Consider the following 18,889-nt stretch of genomic DNA (forward strand, 5'->3'; position numbering starts at 1 on the left):
TGGAGAATATTGTCAACATGGGGATGGAAGATTTTGACGTTCCTGGGAACAATTTTGGCCATCATATTTTCTTATTGTCTCTGCGTTCAATGTGGTCCCGCAGTGTGTGGCCTACTGGCTACTTTATGCGTCCCACGTCCTGCAACACAGAGGACAGAGAATATTAGGATGATGGTGCAGCAACAGCTTGAAGACTTTATGAACATCGATGCTGTTTCCGACTCAGATTAGCATGAGTTGGTTTGTTCTTGCCTGAGTAATGGCAAAAGGAGGGTCTGAGGTTCTGTAAATTACGAATTCGTTCGTGCTCAGCCTCCATTTTGTAATCACCGCCATTTTGTGTTGCCCTCACTCAGGCAGCGCGGCGAACGTGTTGTTTTTGTCGTTTCTGTATTCACGTGTCATGTGGCTTCTTCGCTTATGTTTACTAACCAGTGTCAGGGTCTGGCCGAGTACACTAATTCCTGTCTGAGCTCATTAATCCCCGTCCGGACTATTTGTTGGCTCACACCATTCTTTCCTCCAGGTTATCTTATCTGCTGTCCTTCGCTACATGTCTCATGTATTCTCCTGTTTCACAACTATTTTTCTAACACATACAGCTCTGTTTTCTCTGCTTGTAAACCGAATTGTGTGGATTCACTCGATAATTTACTCAAGGGGTCGAGTAACAAATACAACCGGGAAACTTGAGTTACTTTGGCCTTAAGGCATTGTTTATAACATTTGTTTATGTCTCCTGCTCCCGTGTGATTGCATTTTGCATTGTATTGTACCATATATAAACCTGTGCGCCACGGAGTTAAGTGGCAGTCTCTTTTGAACCTCGTTATACTCACGACTTCTAAGACCACTGTACTAGCTGCAGCTAATAAATATGATCTTCTACGCCAGTCGAAGAGTCCGTGCCTCTGTATCTGACAAGGCAGGTGAATCCCGGGGATCTTAGGCGTACCCTGCGCCACCGGGCCTTAAGGCTGCGGTTCTCCAGTAGTCACTTCTCCATTTACTGTTTTTTCAAATTCTAAGACATTGATAATATTGTAAATTGTCCCTGCATTCATGAGGGTGAAAACTGCTGTAGGAATGAAGGGAATTACGTATAGATTTCTATCTATATGTGTCCCAAATTTATCCTCAAACACTCGGATGCTTAAATCAAGGAAAAGTAATGAGGGTATGCTGAAATTATGAGTAAACTGTAAATGTGTGTAACTATTTTTGAGCCATCCCCTTCAAACAAAGAGGGAGAGGGGAAGAGTGGACCGAGTAGATGTGATTGCTTAAAAAAAATTCAAGACGAATATCTTCTCATTAATGTATTTGAGCTATTTCCTTTTATCTATGTAAATTCTACAGCGTGAACCTAACCAAAAGGCAGCAGAATGCTGCACAAGGTCAAAGATAAGCAGAGATCAACAAGTGATAGGAAAAGTGGCAGGGTTAAGGACAATTAATGCATTGTTACATAGTGTTCTTTAAAAAGGTGAATCTTCAACTCTTTCCTAAATTGAAACAGTGTTGGGGTGGTCCTGATAGATACACAGATGTTGTTCCAGCTGACGGGTGTATAGATGGACAAGTACTGTTGCCTGTTTTATTCTTTTTACACCTCTTAGTTTGCTGTCTGATTGTGTCCTGTCTGCAGGTGTACTGAACCCCACCATAGATGGTTAACTTGTCCGCAAGATAAGCAGGGGTGTCAATTATGAAGGCTTTGTAAATTAAGCTGCTTGTTTGAATATGGAACAAGCCTGCAAAGGAAGCCATTGGAGTTCTAGCAGGATGGTAGTGATGTGATCATATTTCTTCAGAACCTGGATGAGACATATTACGGAGTGTAGGATGCCCTTGAGGGATGCCATCATGGAGTTCTGTGAGGCCATTTGTCAGGGTGTTATCGCCATCTAAATATGGGGAACGTTGGGCTTTAACAGCAGAGCTGAAGTTGCTTTCTGGAAGAAACAGTTTCACTTTCTTTGTTTTTGGCAATCTAATCTTTGAGGGTTTGGTTGCGTTGCCCGATGAATCCAAGTGACTTGGTATTTGGGGAAAGATGGAGCCAGGTTTGTACTGTTTCGTGTTTAATTGTTTTGGCAAATAACAGAAATTCATTCTTTCTTTTGGTTGAGCTTCGGAAAGGTGATGGATATCCATGTCTGGATGATCATTATTTGTGGACCTGGATCATCTGCATATTGGATAATCCTGATGCTGTTATCTATGAGTAGAGCATCAAGCAGCTTGATGTAAATGTTGAAGATGACAGGAGACAGTATAGAACCCTGAGGGACTCTGCAGGTGATAATGATCTTTCCAATCTTGGACAATCCCTGTGAACAAACTAGTGTTGGTTGGAAAGGTAGGAGGAGAACCAGTAGAGGACATTGCCAGTGAATTCCATTTGAGACTCCAGGGTGTACACCGTGGTGGCATTGTCGACTGTGCCGGAGACAGCTGAGAGGTCCAGCAAGATCAGGAGGCAGGGGTCTTCTTCAGAAGGGCATCATCTACAATGGCTAACATATAACATATAATATATAACATACAACATGCATACATAACGTAAATAAATGCCCTGTAATCTCACATGAACATCAATGTATGCTACAGTATCAGGTCTGTCTTTTCTGGAAATTTCAGAGCCTCTCATTTGCAGGTGGCATTAAGTAATGTGCTAATATAAATGTTTAGAGTTGCAGTTCTGGAAGAAACTTTTGCTTTGGGTAATATGTTTCATAAGAGCTGCCTTCACTTCTTGATTCCTTAGACTGTAGATGAGAGGGTTCATCATTGGTGTGATCACAGTATAAAGAAGGGCAAGGAACTTGTCTCTTGCAGGCCAGCGGCTGGCCTTTGGCCGTAAGTAAGTAAATGTACCTGACCCATAAAATAAAATAACAGAAATCAGGTGGGAGGAACAGGTGGAGAAGATCCTCCTTTGTCCTGTTGTTGAGCGGATTCCAAGAATGGAGGAGAGGATCCGGATGTAGGATATAAAAACCAAAACTAAGGGGATGAACGCAAAGAGGATAAGGCACACCCAGATCAATACTTCGTTACCGAATGTATCTATACATGCCAGATCTAATACCGATAGAAAGTCACAGAAGAAATGATTTATGGTGTTCAACTCACAGTATGGAAGGCTGAAAATAGAAGCAGTCTGCACCAGGGCTTCCAGGAGGCCATCAGCTACGGAAACAACAGACAGCTGAACACACAGAGTCCTTGTCATGACCATGTTGTACCTCAAGGGCATACAGATGGCCACATACCGGTCGTATGACATAAAAGCCAAAAGGAAGCACTCTGCCCTTCCAAATGTGTAAAAGAGATATGATTGGGCAGCACACCCTAAAAATGAAATATGATTATCCCTCAAGAAGAAGATTTGCAGCAATTTGGGGAGAGTGACGGAGGTGTAGCAGATCTCTAGGAGGGAGAGGGTCCTTAGGAAGAAGTACATGGGAGTCTGCAGAAAAGTGTCTAAGGTCACCAGGATGATTATTGCTGCATTTCCTATTAATGTCACCAGGTAGATGCAGAGAAACAACACGGACAGCCAAGCTTGATGCACAGGTGGCAGGTCAGAGAAACCAAGGAGAATGAAGTTAGCTGCTAAGCTCTGATTGCCACAGCCTTCTGGTTTTTGTATGTTCATCTGTAGAGATGGAAAAAGCCAGAATTAACAATCGCCATGGTGAATTAGAGAAAGACAAATGATTGCTGAATGTCTGACAACAAGAGATGGTGACAAGAAATACAATTTCAGATTGTAATATTATGTTTTTTTCTGAACATATGGTATTTCTGCAGTGACTACACCCTACTAATGGCGCCCAGCCACATATACTGTGAAAAAAGATATGGGGGCATATTATCAAGCCTGGGCGATAAAATTATCACCGCTTTATCGGCAAGAAACTGCCGCTAAAGTGGCGATAATGGGCTTGGTAATATGCTCTATGGAATTCCAATCGAAGCTCATGTTAGATGTGAAGGACATAATATGCCCCATGTTTTTTTTCCTCCAATTTGCCATAACTGACTTGTGCAATGCTGTTTGAGTGCAAGCTCGATGCAAGTATGCTAAACATGCAGTTATGAAAAGTACTAGTGATAAGAAAATGGGAATCATTTGCCTATCGTTTAGGAACCATCGACATTGCTGCCTCTGACTTGGTGCGACAGTTCCCTTGTTTGCTGATTGCTGTGTGCTGTAAGCGCCGGAAGACCTCGCCGGACCCGCTTCGCGGGTCCCGCAGCGCCACACAGGTTCTTTTACCGGATTGTACAGGAGCTGCAGACTTGGGGTGAGCGGAGCGGCTGGCAGGGCTGTGAGCGCGGAGGCAGGGACTCACTCTACCAGGAGTCCCTGCGAGCCCTATTCGACACACCTGGGCTGCTCTCCCTGCTGGCCCCGCCCCCCCGCCCACGGAGTGAAAGGCGGGTGAGACGCTTGTCACAGCGGGAATCATTTGCCTATCGTTTAGGAACCATCGACATTGCTGCCTCTGACTTGGTGCGACAGTTCCCTTGTTTGCTGATTGCTGTGTGCTGTAAGCGGCGGAAGACCTCGCCGGACCCGCTTCGCGGGTCCCGCAGCGCCACACAGGTTCTTTCACCGGATTGTACAGGAGCTGCAGACTTGGGGTGAGCGGAGCGGCTGGCAGGGCTGCGAGCGCGGAGGCAGGGACTCACTCTACCAGGAGTCCCTGCAAGCCCTATTCGACACACCTGGGCTGCTCTCCCTGCTGGCCCCGCCCCCCTGCCCACGGAGTGAAAGGCGGGTGAGACGCTTGTCACAGCGGGAATCATTTGCCTATCGTTTAGGAACCATCGACATTGCTGCCTCTGACTTGGTGCGACAGTTCCCTTGTTTGCTGATTGCTGTGTGCTGTAAGCGCCGGAAGACCTCGCCGGACCCGCTTCGCGGGTCCCGCAGCGCCACACAGGTTCTTTTACCGGATTGTACAGGAGCTGCAGACTTGGGGTGAGCGGAGCGGCTGGCAGGGCTGCGAGCGCGGAGGCAGGGACTCACTCTACCAGGAGTCCCTGCGAGCCCTATTCGACACACCTGGGCTGCTCTCCCTGCTGGCCCCGCCCCCCCGCCCACGGAGTGAAAGGCGGGTGAGACGCTTGTCACAGCGGGAATCATTTGCCTATCGTTTAGGAACCATCGACATTGCTGCCTCTGACTTGGTGCGACAGTTCCCTTGTTTGCTGATTGCTGTGTGCTGTAAGCGCCGGAAGACCTCGCCGGACCCGCTTCGCGGGTCCCGCAGCGCCACACAGGTTCTTTTACCGGATTGTACAGGAGCTGCAGACTTGGGGTGAGCGGAGCGGCTGGCAGGGCTGCGAGCGCGGAGGCAGGGACTCACTCTACCAGGAGTCCCTGCGAGCCCTATTCGACACACCTGGGCTGCTCTCCCTGCTGGCCCCGCCCCCTACGCCCATAATCTTCTTCCCACTTTTGATAAAAGGAGCTACACAGACCGCTGCGCGGGAGCGCGACCGGGAGAAGCCCGGGACAAGGGCGGGACCGTCTGTGGCCGTCCGGGGCCGAGGGAGGCCAGGCTGGGCCATCCCATTGACATTTGCCGCACTAGTACTGTAAGCAAGTTATAATAGTTGCGATAGTGATTTAACTTGTTGTCATATATTGTGGTGCCTAAGGGTTATTTATATGGCCTGTCCTACAAACACTTCCACTTTGCTGCCATCTGTGGGTGAAGCGGAAGCAGCCGTTATGGGCCCCCTAGATACCTATTTTAAACGGCTGCCCCAGGATATCGATAGGGAAATCACCTTGGCAGAAAGACATGCGGGGCGTAGGTTGTCCATAGAATTGTTGAAAACCCCTCTTGAAAAACGCAAAAGTCAAAGTTTTCCCTCATTGGTAACCCCTTTATCATCTATCTTGCTGCCTGCTGTACACGACATTTCAAATCTTCCACTCCCAGTAAATGAGCCATTGGAAACCTTTCCCCTAGAAATAGCAACCATTACTTTGTCTGCAAAGTCCCCTGGTGTTTTGACCAACCTACCCACTGGGCAACATTCTACAACACAACCCAGTGTTCTAGCACATGCTATAAAACCTAAACCCTGCACAAAAAGGAAAAGGGGTGTTATTGCAAAGAAAGGCCAGGTCCTAAACCACCCAAAAAAACATAGGAAATTGAGTCGTCATACTACTGGGGATAACCCTATTGGGTTACCGGCGGGTGAGGGAGAAGTTGTTTCATTGGGCTTGGATCCCGTAATAATGGTATCTCCTGGGATACCATTGCTATCGGGCCCAGAGCCCATTGTCATAGCATCCCCTGGGACACCAACACCTAAGCCACAATTCCTTCTAGAAGTGGAGAAATTAATACGGTCCCTCTTGAACCCCTTTGAGGATAGACTTAAAAAGCTAGCAGAACAATTGGACCATCTAGAGCAGGCTAGCCTAGATAACTTTTTCTCTACCAAATCTCTAATTAAGTCTTGCCTCAAAACGGGAGGAAATATGAACAATCAACAAACAGCTGAGCTAGATGTGGGTGCCCCACCGGTTGTTTTACAACCTTCTACTGCGAGTATTGCAAGTAGCTCTCAGGGAAAAGGTCAAAGTTGTAAGACTACCAATGACCAATTAACTACTCTAACTAATAGTAACTGTGGGAAGACCAAGCCCCAGAGCACTGTAGTCAAAGGTAGAAAGGATTGTCCAAAGAATGCCACCCCTGTCAGTAATAATATTTTACCCTTGCCAAGTACCTCGACAACCGGCCATGGTTCTTTGGCAAGCAATGATAAAAATTCAGGTAAAAATAGTGTTGCAACATATAAGCCCCATGCTCCAAAAGTGCCAAATAGAGGTGGCCTTGCAAGTGATGGAAGCAATATATTAGAGGGAAATAAGGCTCCCATGGTACCAAAGAATGTTGCCCCACCATGCCCTGTTGTCCAGGAACAAAGCCAACCAATACCCTATGTGACAAAACCTCCGACTAGGATACCCCCGATACAACTTACCCCTGATTCCTACCCGTATGTGGCTATCCTTACCAATGTTCCTCCCCTACTTGTAGGGCAAAGAGAAACCTATGAAATGTTAAAAAATAGGGTTATGCATTGGTTAAGGGTTAACAGACCTCTACCTGGGGAAGTGGATGGTTTGATCATCGGGGTTAGAAGGGTTAACTGGATAGGCAGCACCCTGAAAAAATTGGGGGGTGAATGTATCATAATTAACTTTCAAGATCCAAGGGTGGTAGGACTGATTACGAGACCTGGTTGGAGTACTAGTAGTGGTGGGATTGGTATTGTGGACCTCACTTTTTTTTATCCAAGACCTGTGGACGCTCATTTTGGTGGGAATAACGAGCCAAGGAGATCCAGTTTCTTCCCTCTGGCAGAGATCAACCCTTTCCATGTTCCTATCCCACAACTAAATGTCTGTTATGGACAACCATGCAATCCTCATGATGGGTTGGGAAATTTGAGGTGGGGATGTTGACGGAGACCGGCTGATCTCATTGTAAATGGGGGCAATATGGCTAGGGAGAATATACCAGAGAAATCACTGGCAATAACAAGGGATGTAACATCAAGTCCAAATGGAGCGATCATCAATAGGGAATATGGAAATGTGAGAAGGGATAGCATGGTACGTATGGGAAATATGATGGGTGAATCAAGACCTTTATCAGATACGGGTGTCACTGAGGGCAGGGTTGGTAATTGTGTGGACATTGTTATAGAAGAGGAATGTAACTGCGAGAGTTTGATCAATAACGCGTCTATGTCAGTCATCAATGTGGGGAGCTGTAATGGCAATACCACGGGGAGGTTCCTCTCGTGGAACATCGCAGGGCTGTGTACTAGATTGCTGTCACAAGATTGGATAGACTTTGTCAACGGGTTTGAAATGTGTCTATTCCAGGAGACATGGGCTTGCGACCCAATTTTCCTCCCAGGTTATTTAAATTATTGTATACCAGCGAGTAGAGGCCCAAGGGGCAGACCTATGGGAGGTTTAACAGTTTGGATCAAGCAAACTTTACAAGTTAAAATAAAAGTGCTTGACCTGGGTTGCAAGGATATACAATTGCTCAGAATATCACCAGACAAGGGGGGTGTGATAGACATATACAATATCTATGCTAGGGGTATGAGTGCTGGGAATTCCTCTACCCTAGAGGCTCTATCCTCCTTTCTAGAATCACAGTCCCTGGGAAATAGAGTGATTATGGCTGGCGACTTTAATAGGACCTTCGAGCCGTTGGAAAATACTGAACATCCATTAGGGCAGGAGGAAGATGTCCAATGGGGTGTCCCAAACCTGAATCTTGTACCAGTCAAGCAGTGGACAAAAGATATATTGCTACTGAACGCGTTATGTTTGGAATATGGCTTGAGGGCCCTCAATGGAAGGACAAAGAGCGACCAGGGAGGCAATTGTACATTTGACAATGGTCATAGTAAAAGTAGAATAGACTATGTCATTTGTAGCCTTAATTTATGGTGTGGGGTAGGTGATATGGAAATTAAGGGTAGATTAGAAAGTGATCATAATCCCCTTTGCGTCACCCATTCCTGGTGGAGGGTCACGCCTGATAATCCAGAGTCGCGTAGCGAAGTTGTACCGGTTATGGCCAATGATACACGAAGAGTTAAATGGCCAAATGTGTTGGCAAATGTGGCTTCCATGGACTACATAGACTCGGAGGTGGATAAAGCAATTGCAGCCATGGAGATAATAAATCCCGTAACACCTAGTTCCTCTTTAATAACAGCCATACATGATACGTTCTTTTCTCTTATAAAACCACATTTTACTAGATTAAATAAGGTAAATAGAAAAGCCCCAGTTAAAATGGCGAGGTGGTTTAATAAACAGTGCAGGTCAACCAGATTGGAACTGGGTAGGGCACTTAAAAGCAGAGACAAGGGTTTGATTAGTATAGCTAGGAAACACTATAATGTTAGTATCCGCAAGGCCAAGAAAAAGTGGGATGAGGAATATTGGGAAGAGTTACTTGAAGCTTCTGGGTCAAGAGATTCTAGACTTTTTTGGCAAATTGTGAAGTGGGGCCGAGGTGGTACCCCTAATAGTCCAGATAATAATGTTAATGCGGCATCATGGGTTGAGTATTTTAAACCCCAGTATGCAGAAAACAGGGATATTGTGGCCATAGAACCTATTCCAGTGGTATTTTGCAAGGGAAACCTGTTTTTAAATAAAGAAGCAGAATTGGTGATTTCGACCCTACAAGGGGGGAAAGCACCAGGCTTAGATGGGATTCCCTCAGATATTTTCAAGCACGACAAAGTACGGTGGGCTAGGTATGTGACCTCACTGGGAAATGCTCTAGCTAAAGGGGCTGAAATCCCAGAAATATGGAAGGGGGCAATAATTATTCCGATCTTCAAGAAGGGTGATCGGTCACTGCCGGCCAATTACAGACCAATAAGTTTGATTGCCACTATCCAAAAAGTGGTGGGGAAGATGGTGGTCAATAAACTTATGGACTGGGTAGACGAGAATAATGCCCTCTCCCCCTATCAGGCAGGCTTTAGGCGGGCAACCAGCACGGTTGACCAAATATTTCGATTTACCATGTTGCGGTGGGGGACTGTACTCCTTGGCGAGGGCAGCCTTTATGTCGCATTTGTAGACTTGAGGGCTGCCTTCGACCTGGTGCCAAGGAGTAAGCTTTGGGCAGTCCTGAAAAAGATAGGGGTCCCACTTGAGTTGCTCACTCTAATAATGCGTCTTCACGAAAGCAACTTCGCTAAAGTCCAGTGGGGGAGTAATGGGGAATCTGCCGTTAATTTTCCTGTTGGACGGGGTGTACGGCAGGGATGTGCAATGGCACCCCTGTTCTTCTCCCTGTTCATCAATGGTATCGTGGATAGGATGTTGGATGCAAGTGTGGATGCACCATCGCTAGCGGGCATCAGGGTCCCTATCCTGATGTTCGCTGACGATACCCTTATTGTATCCAAAACCCCTGCAGGACTCCAGCGCGCCCTGAATATATTTGATACGTTTTGCGGGGAACATGGTCTCGAAGTTAATACTAGCAAAACAAAGCTGATGGCTTTTGGTCAAAGGCGCCGATCCCAACCAAGGGTATCTCTGAATAATATCGAGCTTGAGGTAGTAAATGTTTTTACTTACTTAGGGGTAGAGATATCAAGCAAGCCAGGTTGGTCAAGACATATTGAGAAGGCGGTACTGAGACACCAGCAGATTTCAGGGGCGCTCCGGGCGGAACAAGTGAAATCAAAAACTAGACCTGTAAAACCGGTCCTCATGGTTTATGATGCTAAAGCCCTGGGTGCAGCCCTGTATGGGGCAGAAGTATGGGGTTTTGAGAGGCTCCCCACCCTACAAATATCAGAGAATAGGTTCTTGAGGGGAATAACGAGTCTCCCCCAGAGCACACCAATAATACCACTTGGTTTGGATCTAGGGAGGAGACTGGTTAGTGACCGCGCCCGATTAAGGCCTATCCTTTATTGGAGACGACTGTGGACGACCCCAGAGATCCGACACTATGCTGATGGGTTTCTAGCCCTAGTTAAGTCAGACATATTCCACAAAATACCATGGTTGAAGACGCTCAGGGTTGTTCTTGTTGAGCTCGGTCTCTCTAATCTTTGGGAAAATCCGTCTGGGGAAGTATTCCCAAGTAAAAACATCATTAAGGCCATATATTGGGATTATATAGAACATAAGCTCTGGAGGAGTACACATGCAGAAACAATGGGGGGTAGATTCATGGAAATAAAAACGAGACCTGTACTAGAACAGTATTGGGACAGTATAACTGTCCCGATAGATAGGAAGTTATTTTTCCAGTTAAGGTCAGGTTCTCTCCCATTGAGGTCATTGACGGGCAGGTGGAGGAGTACTAATAGCTCGTGTTGCCCGGTATGTGGTGCCCTAAATGAAAGCATTACACACTTCTTATTTCTGTGTGAGGCCTATGCAAACCCAAGGAGAGTATGGCTAGCCCCAGTCTGCAGAAACCTTGGGGTACCAAGTGGTGTTGAGGGGTTGAGAATCATTTGTACCTCCACCGAAATGCCTATAGTGCTGGGAACAGCAAAATACTTGGGGTGGGCATGGTCTATTAGGAGGAGGGCTCTATCTTCCAATATGTACTAAATTTTACATTAATCTTAATAATTCTTTTTTGTCAAAGCTGCACAATTGTTTAAAATGTATTTCATGTGTATGAAATATGAATTTTAATTATAATGTATTTTAAAAATGTATGAATTTTAAATGTATGTTTGTGCTTTTATGAGTGTATAACTCGAATAAAGCTTTTTCAATCAATCAATTCAATCGAAAATGTATATCTGATTAATTTACAATAATATATGAGACTTTAGAGATGCATGTATTTCTAATAGCCATAGTGTAGGAAATTGATCACTTTCTAAGTAAATGCAAAGTGAACATTATTTTGTAACTTCTGTTTGACTAATGTGATCATTTAAAGAACGGTGTCAAACAAAGATTTAAGTTATTGTGTATATTGCCAACAGTTTTGTTACCAACTGATATTGCTTGCCATAAGGCATTCATGTCGTATGCACTTGTCTAGCGTACGGTACGGCCCACCCATCCTTTTTTTTTTTACTCTGCTCTCCAGCACAGGGCTTCAAAAGATGGGATGACTCAGGTCAGTTCAGTTCATATTTATTTGGTTTTAAGCAAACCATGAAAGAAGATATATAAAATATAGTCTCATGTAATAAAAAAAAGCATAACCTTGTACAAACGTACCCCATATCCATGCATAATGGGGTACATTTTTTAATAAATGTGACATGTTAAAATCGATAAAATGTATATCAAGTATCAAACATTGTCTTGATTCTTAGCACACCTTACAATACGTACAAAAACAGGGCATATTAAGTTAAGAACATTACAGGGATTATGCTTAAAATTCATAGTGTAGGAATAACAATTTCAGAGTAGTATTAGTAGCGAGGGACTGCCTATCCACTCTCCTTCTCCTAACTGAGTTCACCTGAGGCTGAGACCATAACCATAAACAGTTTCCGACTACTCTGCGCTGTCTTACTACAGAGGCAATACATCTATGAATTGCATGTCAAACCACATTGTTTTGGAACAGCTACATATACACCATTGCTGCTTTGCACTCTCTAATAATAAAGATTGGCAATAGTGGTCTTAGAATGCGTGTCCTCGACTCCTTATATAGGTCACAGAAAAAAAAATCTGATGCAACTGGGATTGAGAACTTGTGACTGCATGGGAATAGTATCACGTCTCTGCTGTGATAGAGATGTGATGGGTATGATACCAGATAGTGGGCCATAACAAGGCCAGATAAGGTTCCATACTAAAGGTTGTGCTCAACGGAATATAAGCCTCAGCAGACTTTATCTTCAATTCTGTCTCCATTCTCCTCTTGGCTATAAAATATACTAGTTAACTTTTTACTAAAACTTTGGTTGGTTGTTTCTACGGATGTCATCTTTAACATGCAATAAAAATTGTATTTTGTGAACTCGTGACAATTTCAGACAGTCAGCAATCACCTTTTGGCCGAGCATGGCCTCAGGCCTGAACCAGACCGACAGCTACAACATAATCAGTGATAGCCTTGTGGTGTCTTCTAGATATTGAGGTCCTAATTCCTCGTTGGCTATCAAGGTTGGGACACTGTTTGGCAGTGTCAATAGTCTATAGAGGAAACTGCCTTTGCTAACCTGAAGTTGAGAATGGGCAGTGTAGCCTCACATTCCTGCGCCACAGGAGGCAATCGATATGGATCTAGCTTTACATACGGTAATAGCAGCATCGAGTGGCATGGACTATAGCTTGGTAGCAAATATAAACTGTGAAGGACATAATCTCAAAGAGCCATTGCTGAGTTAATAGCAATTTATCACAGCCAAAGTCGCGATAAAGTTACCACCCCATTCACAAGCTAGTGCTAACAGCCCATATCACCAGTTTACCTGCGATAGCAGCCACAAAAAATATCACCACAGATGACACCGCAACTATTGCTAATGAGATGCAGAGTAAGGCGTTCCCGTGACAACACCTACTCTGGCCTGGTGTACAGTCGGACCACAGTCTGCACCAGAAAAGGGACCCACACCTGAAGGGCAACAGATGCCATGGAGCCACGGATCATGCAGGCCGGACACCCAAGACGGTCACAACACCCACCGCCACCACCCCTAGGACCACCTGCCCAGGCACCCACCGCCCGCCCCCCGAATCAACACTGCGGCAGCGCAGAAAAAGACAGAGATCCCAGAAAGTGCACCAACCTCATAGACCCAACACCAGAGAATGTCATCGCCCACTACAGGCTCAAAGGGGTAACCCACCTCTGCATCCTGCCCACCATTGGCCACCAGCTGACGGTCCAAACACAGCGGGCAACCAACATCCCACCTCAGACAAAGCTGCTGGCTGTGATACACCTGTTGGCCTCTAGTACCCACCAACCAACAACCGCCCGAGTCGGCAGAGTCACACAGTCAGGCCATCCAAGTAACTCACAACGGTCATGGATGACACCATCAGCTTGGTACCCCACTGTGTATACTTCCCCCACACTGCGCAGGAACAGCCGGAGACCAAGCAAGGTGTCAACGCCATAGCTGGCTTTCCGCACATGTCACAGGGCAATTGACTGCACACATGTCCCACTTGTGCCCCCTGGCAAAACTGCACACAATAAGCGCAACAGAAAGCGCATGTAGCCCACCAATGTGCAGGCACTAGTGCCAATGTCGCAGCCAACCACATACGAAGTGTGCATAAATCATGTACCTCCGACAGTCCATCATCAACCTGCGCTACCAGATGGCACCCATGGAAATGCACTGCTTGTTGGCCAATACGAAATGCACACACCACTTACCTCAACTCCACAATCAAGCAACTCACAACATAGGAAATGCACACATCACAAGCTCACATACAACATGCACACCCACCAGACACAGCAGCATAACTTACTGTGGGAACCTTTACCAGCCATGTACATTAGCCATCAATGGCATGGAACATCACCCACACAATAGCAGAATGTGGGAAGAGGTACACAGCGGACTACTAGGTCACATATTTGGAACTGAGCCTTGATTACACCATGGCAGAGAACATTAACTAAGACTGAGTTTATGTCACTATATTCCCTTCGATGTGGTGACACCAAGTCTGTGAATAGCAACACCAAAGGGGATGATGGACGGAGTGTTAAACATTGCAAGCACTCACCCCCAGTCAACTGATCTGGGTTTAATCCATCATCATTCTTTAGCTCACTCCACCACCTCAGTTCAGACATGGCCATATGCAAGTCAGTCTGGCCGTGTGCCTCATGGGAACAGTCCAGCCCAAACTGCCAAGCCATGTTTTCCCTGGACCGTTAACAAGCATCTTGGGACCGGTTTCTGGCTCACAGTCCTCATCAGCCAGGCTATCTTGAATCCAGTGGCAAAGTGAGCAAGGGAACCACATCTGGGCATACCCTGCCAACTTAGGGCGAACAAAGTAAAACCAAAGGGGATGATGGACGGAGTGTTGAACATTGCAAGCACTCACCCCCAGTCAACTGATCTGGGTTTAATCCATCATCATTCTTTAGCACACGCCGCCATCCCAGTTCAGATATGGCCAGATATGGCCATATGCAAATCAGTATGACCCTGTTCCTCATTGGAAATGTCCAGCCCGAACTGCCAAGCCATGTCTTCCCTGGGCTGGAAACAAGTATCCTGGGACCGATGCATAGCATCACAACCACACCTGCATGTGGGCCCACGCGGACTACTGCCTGAGGCCTACGCTTCGCTCGAGTAGGTCACATAATTGGAACTGGATTTCGATAATTCAAAGGCAGAGTACATATCAGTGCACACAAGGAGAGGCGTAAGAGGATGACATATTGCATTTGGGAGGAGAAAAGGATCATCGTTATGGAGGTGATCGGACACTACCAACAACTGCTCTTGTGTCACTAACTCCTTGCATCGTGATCCTACGACACGTGGCTGTGGGCCACTGCTGACTGCTGCCTCGGGTCTACACTGCGGTCCAGTAGGTTACAGAGACCTGATTTAGCAATGGCGGAGTTCATATCAGTGTACCGGCATCATCGCAGACTGCATCCTCTCTCAGCCCCGGTACCACTAAGTCTGATCCCCAAAATTCATGGACACTCGCTGGTCGAACATTTGTGGCGTCTGAGTCTATGGACCAGGGGGTAGATTTCATCCTCATGCAGCAGACACTGAATTGCTGGTTGCAACTAGGCTGTCGCTTTCCACTCCCCCATTTGCTGTTTCCGGATAAGATCAGACATCTGCATCATGCCCTGGAAGACACCTTCCTCTGTCCCCGCTACCCTTTGTCACATTCTCCTTGGACCTCGATGAGGACCCGCTCCGTCCGCGTGGCTCTACCTCAGTGGACCACAAGTCACCATCCTGTGGCGGGGTGCCTGTGCCGGCCTCTGTGCATCCGGGGCCACTAACTCTGTGCTGGTCAGGCCTGGGACCCGTTCTTCTGAGATGTTGGAAGGCCTCCAATGTGAGAATCTTGGGGCCATCAATGCCATGTGTCTGTGGCCCTGCGCTGTCTGCTGCCTCTGGGCACAAATGCGGCCCACCAGGGCTCACACATCAAATCAAGTCCAGACCGACCCGGACGTCGCTTCACCAGAGGAGGCACACGCCACAATCGGCAGGACCACCTCCAACCGCCATCTGGCAGAGTCAAAGTGGTGGTACTGGCAGACTGACGGAGTTGCTCACACCTGTTGTAGATGTCATCATCTGCCTCATCCCTTGCTCAGCACCCAGGTGCCACTGACTCAGTACACCACAAGCCATGGACCGTTGCCGATTGAGTTTTGTGCTGGCGAGAGGTTGCGCTGCAATGTCACCTAAGGCAGTGTGGGAGACCTGTGACTTTGATGAGGAAGATGATGCAGGTCTAACACACCCCACTGCATCAGCATCAGGGATATTCCGAATGGACACAATCCTAGTCATTTTCATCACATGTGCATGCTCAGCTCCAGTGTCCCAATCTCAGTGCGGTGCAACTCACAGACACTTCTGTTTGCATGTTTGGTGCCCTCTGTACTTGCCCCGGCTCCCACCATGTTGCCCATCAGATGTCTCTGTTATGCTGGAGTTTTCAGTTTCTGTTTTAATGGTGTTCACTGTTCAAGTTGTTTACAGCAACAAGCACTCCGTGCGGGCTGGCATACACTCACCCCACACACATTCAACACAGGCGTCACAGTACATGTGGCCCTGCCAATAAAGGGGCCGGGCGCACGTGCCCATAGCCAGTTCAACATGATATCTGTGTGTGGACACGTGGTCCTGTTGTATGCATGAGGGACCTAGGGCCTACAACATTACATTGTGCTGTGTACGGCGGGCGCAGACATGTCACCACAGGCAGCGGGTAAGACCTTGGACATGTAGCTCTGTCGTCACCTTATTATTATTATTATTAAATCGGTTTTGTATAGCGCCCGGTTACCCTAGAGCATCCCTGCGCTTTTGCCAACTAGCGACATCCGAGATAGCAGAAACGAAGAAAATAAAAATTAGCAGAAGAGGAGGGTCTTAAGTTGTTTTCGGAAGCGCAGGAGACATGGTTCCGCGCGAAGACCTAGGGGTAGGGCGTTCCAAAGAATGGAAGCATTGACCGAGAATCTCCTACCACCCGATCGGGCCTTTTTTACCCTGGGGACGACCGTCAGATGTTGCTGGTCTGAACGTAAAGTTCTGCTCGCTTTGTACGGGATCACCATCTTCTGCAGGACGGGTGGGCCTTGCCTACTCAATTCGTAAGCGGAGTGGCCTGGGCCGTCGAAACCCAGAGCCAACGTGGGTGTGTGACTGATATGTGCGTGCCCCTGGGCGTGGTTCTGTACTGGGAATGTGCATCTGCATGTGTCTCTGTGGCAGTGTGGGTCTCCTTTGAGGGGTGTAGATGGTCCATTAAGGGTATTAGACACCCACGTATGTGATCTAGTTCACCTTCCATGGGTTCGAACCCCACCCGCACCTGTTCGGCCACCTCCCTTTGGCATTCTGATACCTGGCATTGGGGTGCCATGTGTGGGTCGGTAAAGTGTTGTGAGCCAGCTGTGCTTGCGGGTGCTTCCTGCTGTGTGGTCTGTTGCAGGGTCAGTGTACTCCTCTAAGTAGCATGGCTGCCCTGGTCCTGGTGGTGGGTTGCGTGGGATGACCATGGGCTGTTGTAGGGCGTTTGTGTCGTAGGTGTGGTGGTCCTCTCCAGCATCACTGATGTGTGGTCTTCTGTGCTCTGCTGGGGGTGTTGTTTGTCCCTCTGCAATGTGAAGGGGAGATGCATGTTGACATGTATGTTGGCGTATTGTTCTTGTTTACATGCAGACTGTATGACAATGTACAATGTGACTATTTTAAAGGTGCTGGATTTAGATGCAGGATCGTGTACATCTGGACTACATGACGGATGTGAGGTTGTACATGTACTTTTCCATTTCACAGTTTCCAGATCTGTCAGATGTAGTGGGACTGTTTCTGCGCATGTGCGGAGCCTGTTGTGTCCTCTGTTCTGCAGTATCGGGTTTGCGCTTTGTACCACATTGTCGTCAATGTGGGTGTGCTGTTCTTACAATGTGTGTGTGCTGGAGTATGCCACAGGGATCAGGGATATAATCCAGGGTCATTGTGGGTGTGCAGTGTGCTACACATCATTGTGCATGTGTGCCATTGTGCCCATCTCCCCGTCCCCCCAGTCCCTGGTTGTTACTCACCCTATTGATGATGTGACAGGTCCTCTCGAGCTGTGTCTGAACTCCAGACTCCTTGCACCATCTCCACACTGATGACTGTGGCCTCCGTTTCCTCCAGCTCCTCCTGTGGCACAGGACTCCCACCTCCTGTCACCGTTGCTGCCTTCCTATTGGCAGCGGGTTTGTGCCTGGTTTAGGATATCACATCATGCCAGTGCCTCTTGGCCTCCTCAATTGGCCTCCTCGACACTCCTACTGCATTCTTCTCGGTGGTCTACTTGTGAGTAAGTTGAAGGTAGTGTTCTGTCACCTTATTAACTCTGATCTGGTTTTGCTGTGGACTGCACCCCATCTTCCTCTCCCTCTTCTCCTTGGCCATCCCCGTTGTTACTTGCTGGTGGTATGTGGGGGTTGTGGGGTTCGCGGGGTTCGCGTTGGCTTCTGCGCTCGGTCACGGTGCATTCATGTTGCTACGTGCGTTAGGTTGTTTCTGATGTGTTGTTTCTATAGTCTTTATAGTGCATTTTCCTGCCAGACGCGTGGGATTTGCAGGACTGTCACTGGTTTTCACTGCTTTTTGAACAGCGATTGGCCTCATCGCAGGATTTTTTGGGTTCGCGTTTCTCATTTTTATGGTGTGCTATTGGTTTTAACATGGACATTTGTTGTGTTATCTGGGGACTATCGCATGGTACTGCCGTGTTGGGAATGCTTCATTAACACAGCGTTTTCTTCCCGCGATAGACCGCGATGTTGGAAGTTGCATTAAGTTACTTTTGCGATTGTTATCACATGTTCTTGAGAATATGCCCCTGAGACTATGCTTTTTTCAAATGTTGTTGTCCTCACACTCATCAAATGCTTCCATGAGATGGTGTTGTCAAAGGTGACCCTGAGATAGGAAAAAGTGGGTAAAACAGCAGTGTGGTAACTTTAATGTGAAAAGGAGAAATCTTTCTCAAGGGGCGGCCACACACCATTGGAAAAGATTCATGTTTATTTGTTGAAAGACCCAGGTCAGACCTAAAAGCCACAAATCTGTCTAAGAGCTTATTGAGTCCCTGCCCCTTTCTTAC

The 18,889-nt window shown here is 47.0% G+C and overlaps 1 protein-coding gene across 1 annotated transcript; it reads right to left on the bottom strand.

Moving 5' to 3' along the window:
• Positions 1-2,677: 2,677 nt before the first annotated feature.
• On the bottom strand, positions 2,678-3,664 carry LOC144752625 (olfactory receptor 10A7-like). Its single transcript, XM_078640506.1, has one exon. It carries the CDS (start codon positions 3,662-3,664, stop codon positions 2,678-2,680), a length of 987 nt encoding a protein of 328 aa, XP_078496632.1.
• Positions 3,665-18,889: the final 15,225 nt, after the last annotated feature.

The sequence above is a fragment of the Lissotriton helveticus genome, chromosome 5_1 (assembly GCF_964261635.1).
Source record: "Lissotriton helveticus chromosome 5_1, aLisHel1.1, whole genome shotgun sequence".
Taxonomy (NCBI): domain Eukaryota; kingdom Metazoa; phylum Chordata; class Amphibia; order Caudata; family Salamandridae; genus Lissotriton; species Lissotriton helveticus.

What these genes read in the sequence shown, in the direction of transcription:
- LOC144752625 (XM_078640506.1), bottom strand. Translation starts at nt 3,664, where the DNA reads ATGAACATACAAAAACCAGAAGGCTGTGGCAATCAGAGCTTAGCAGCT.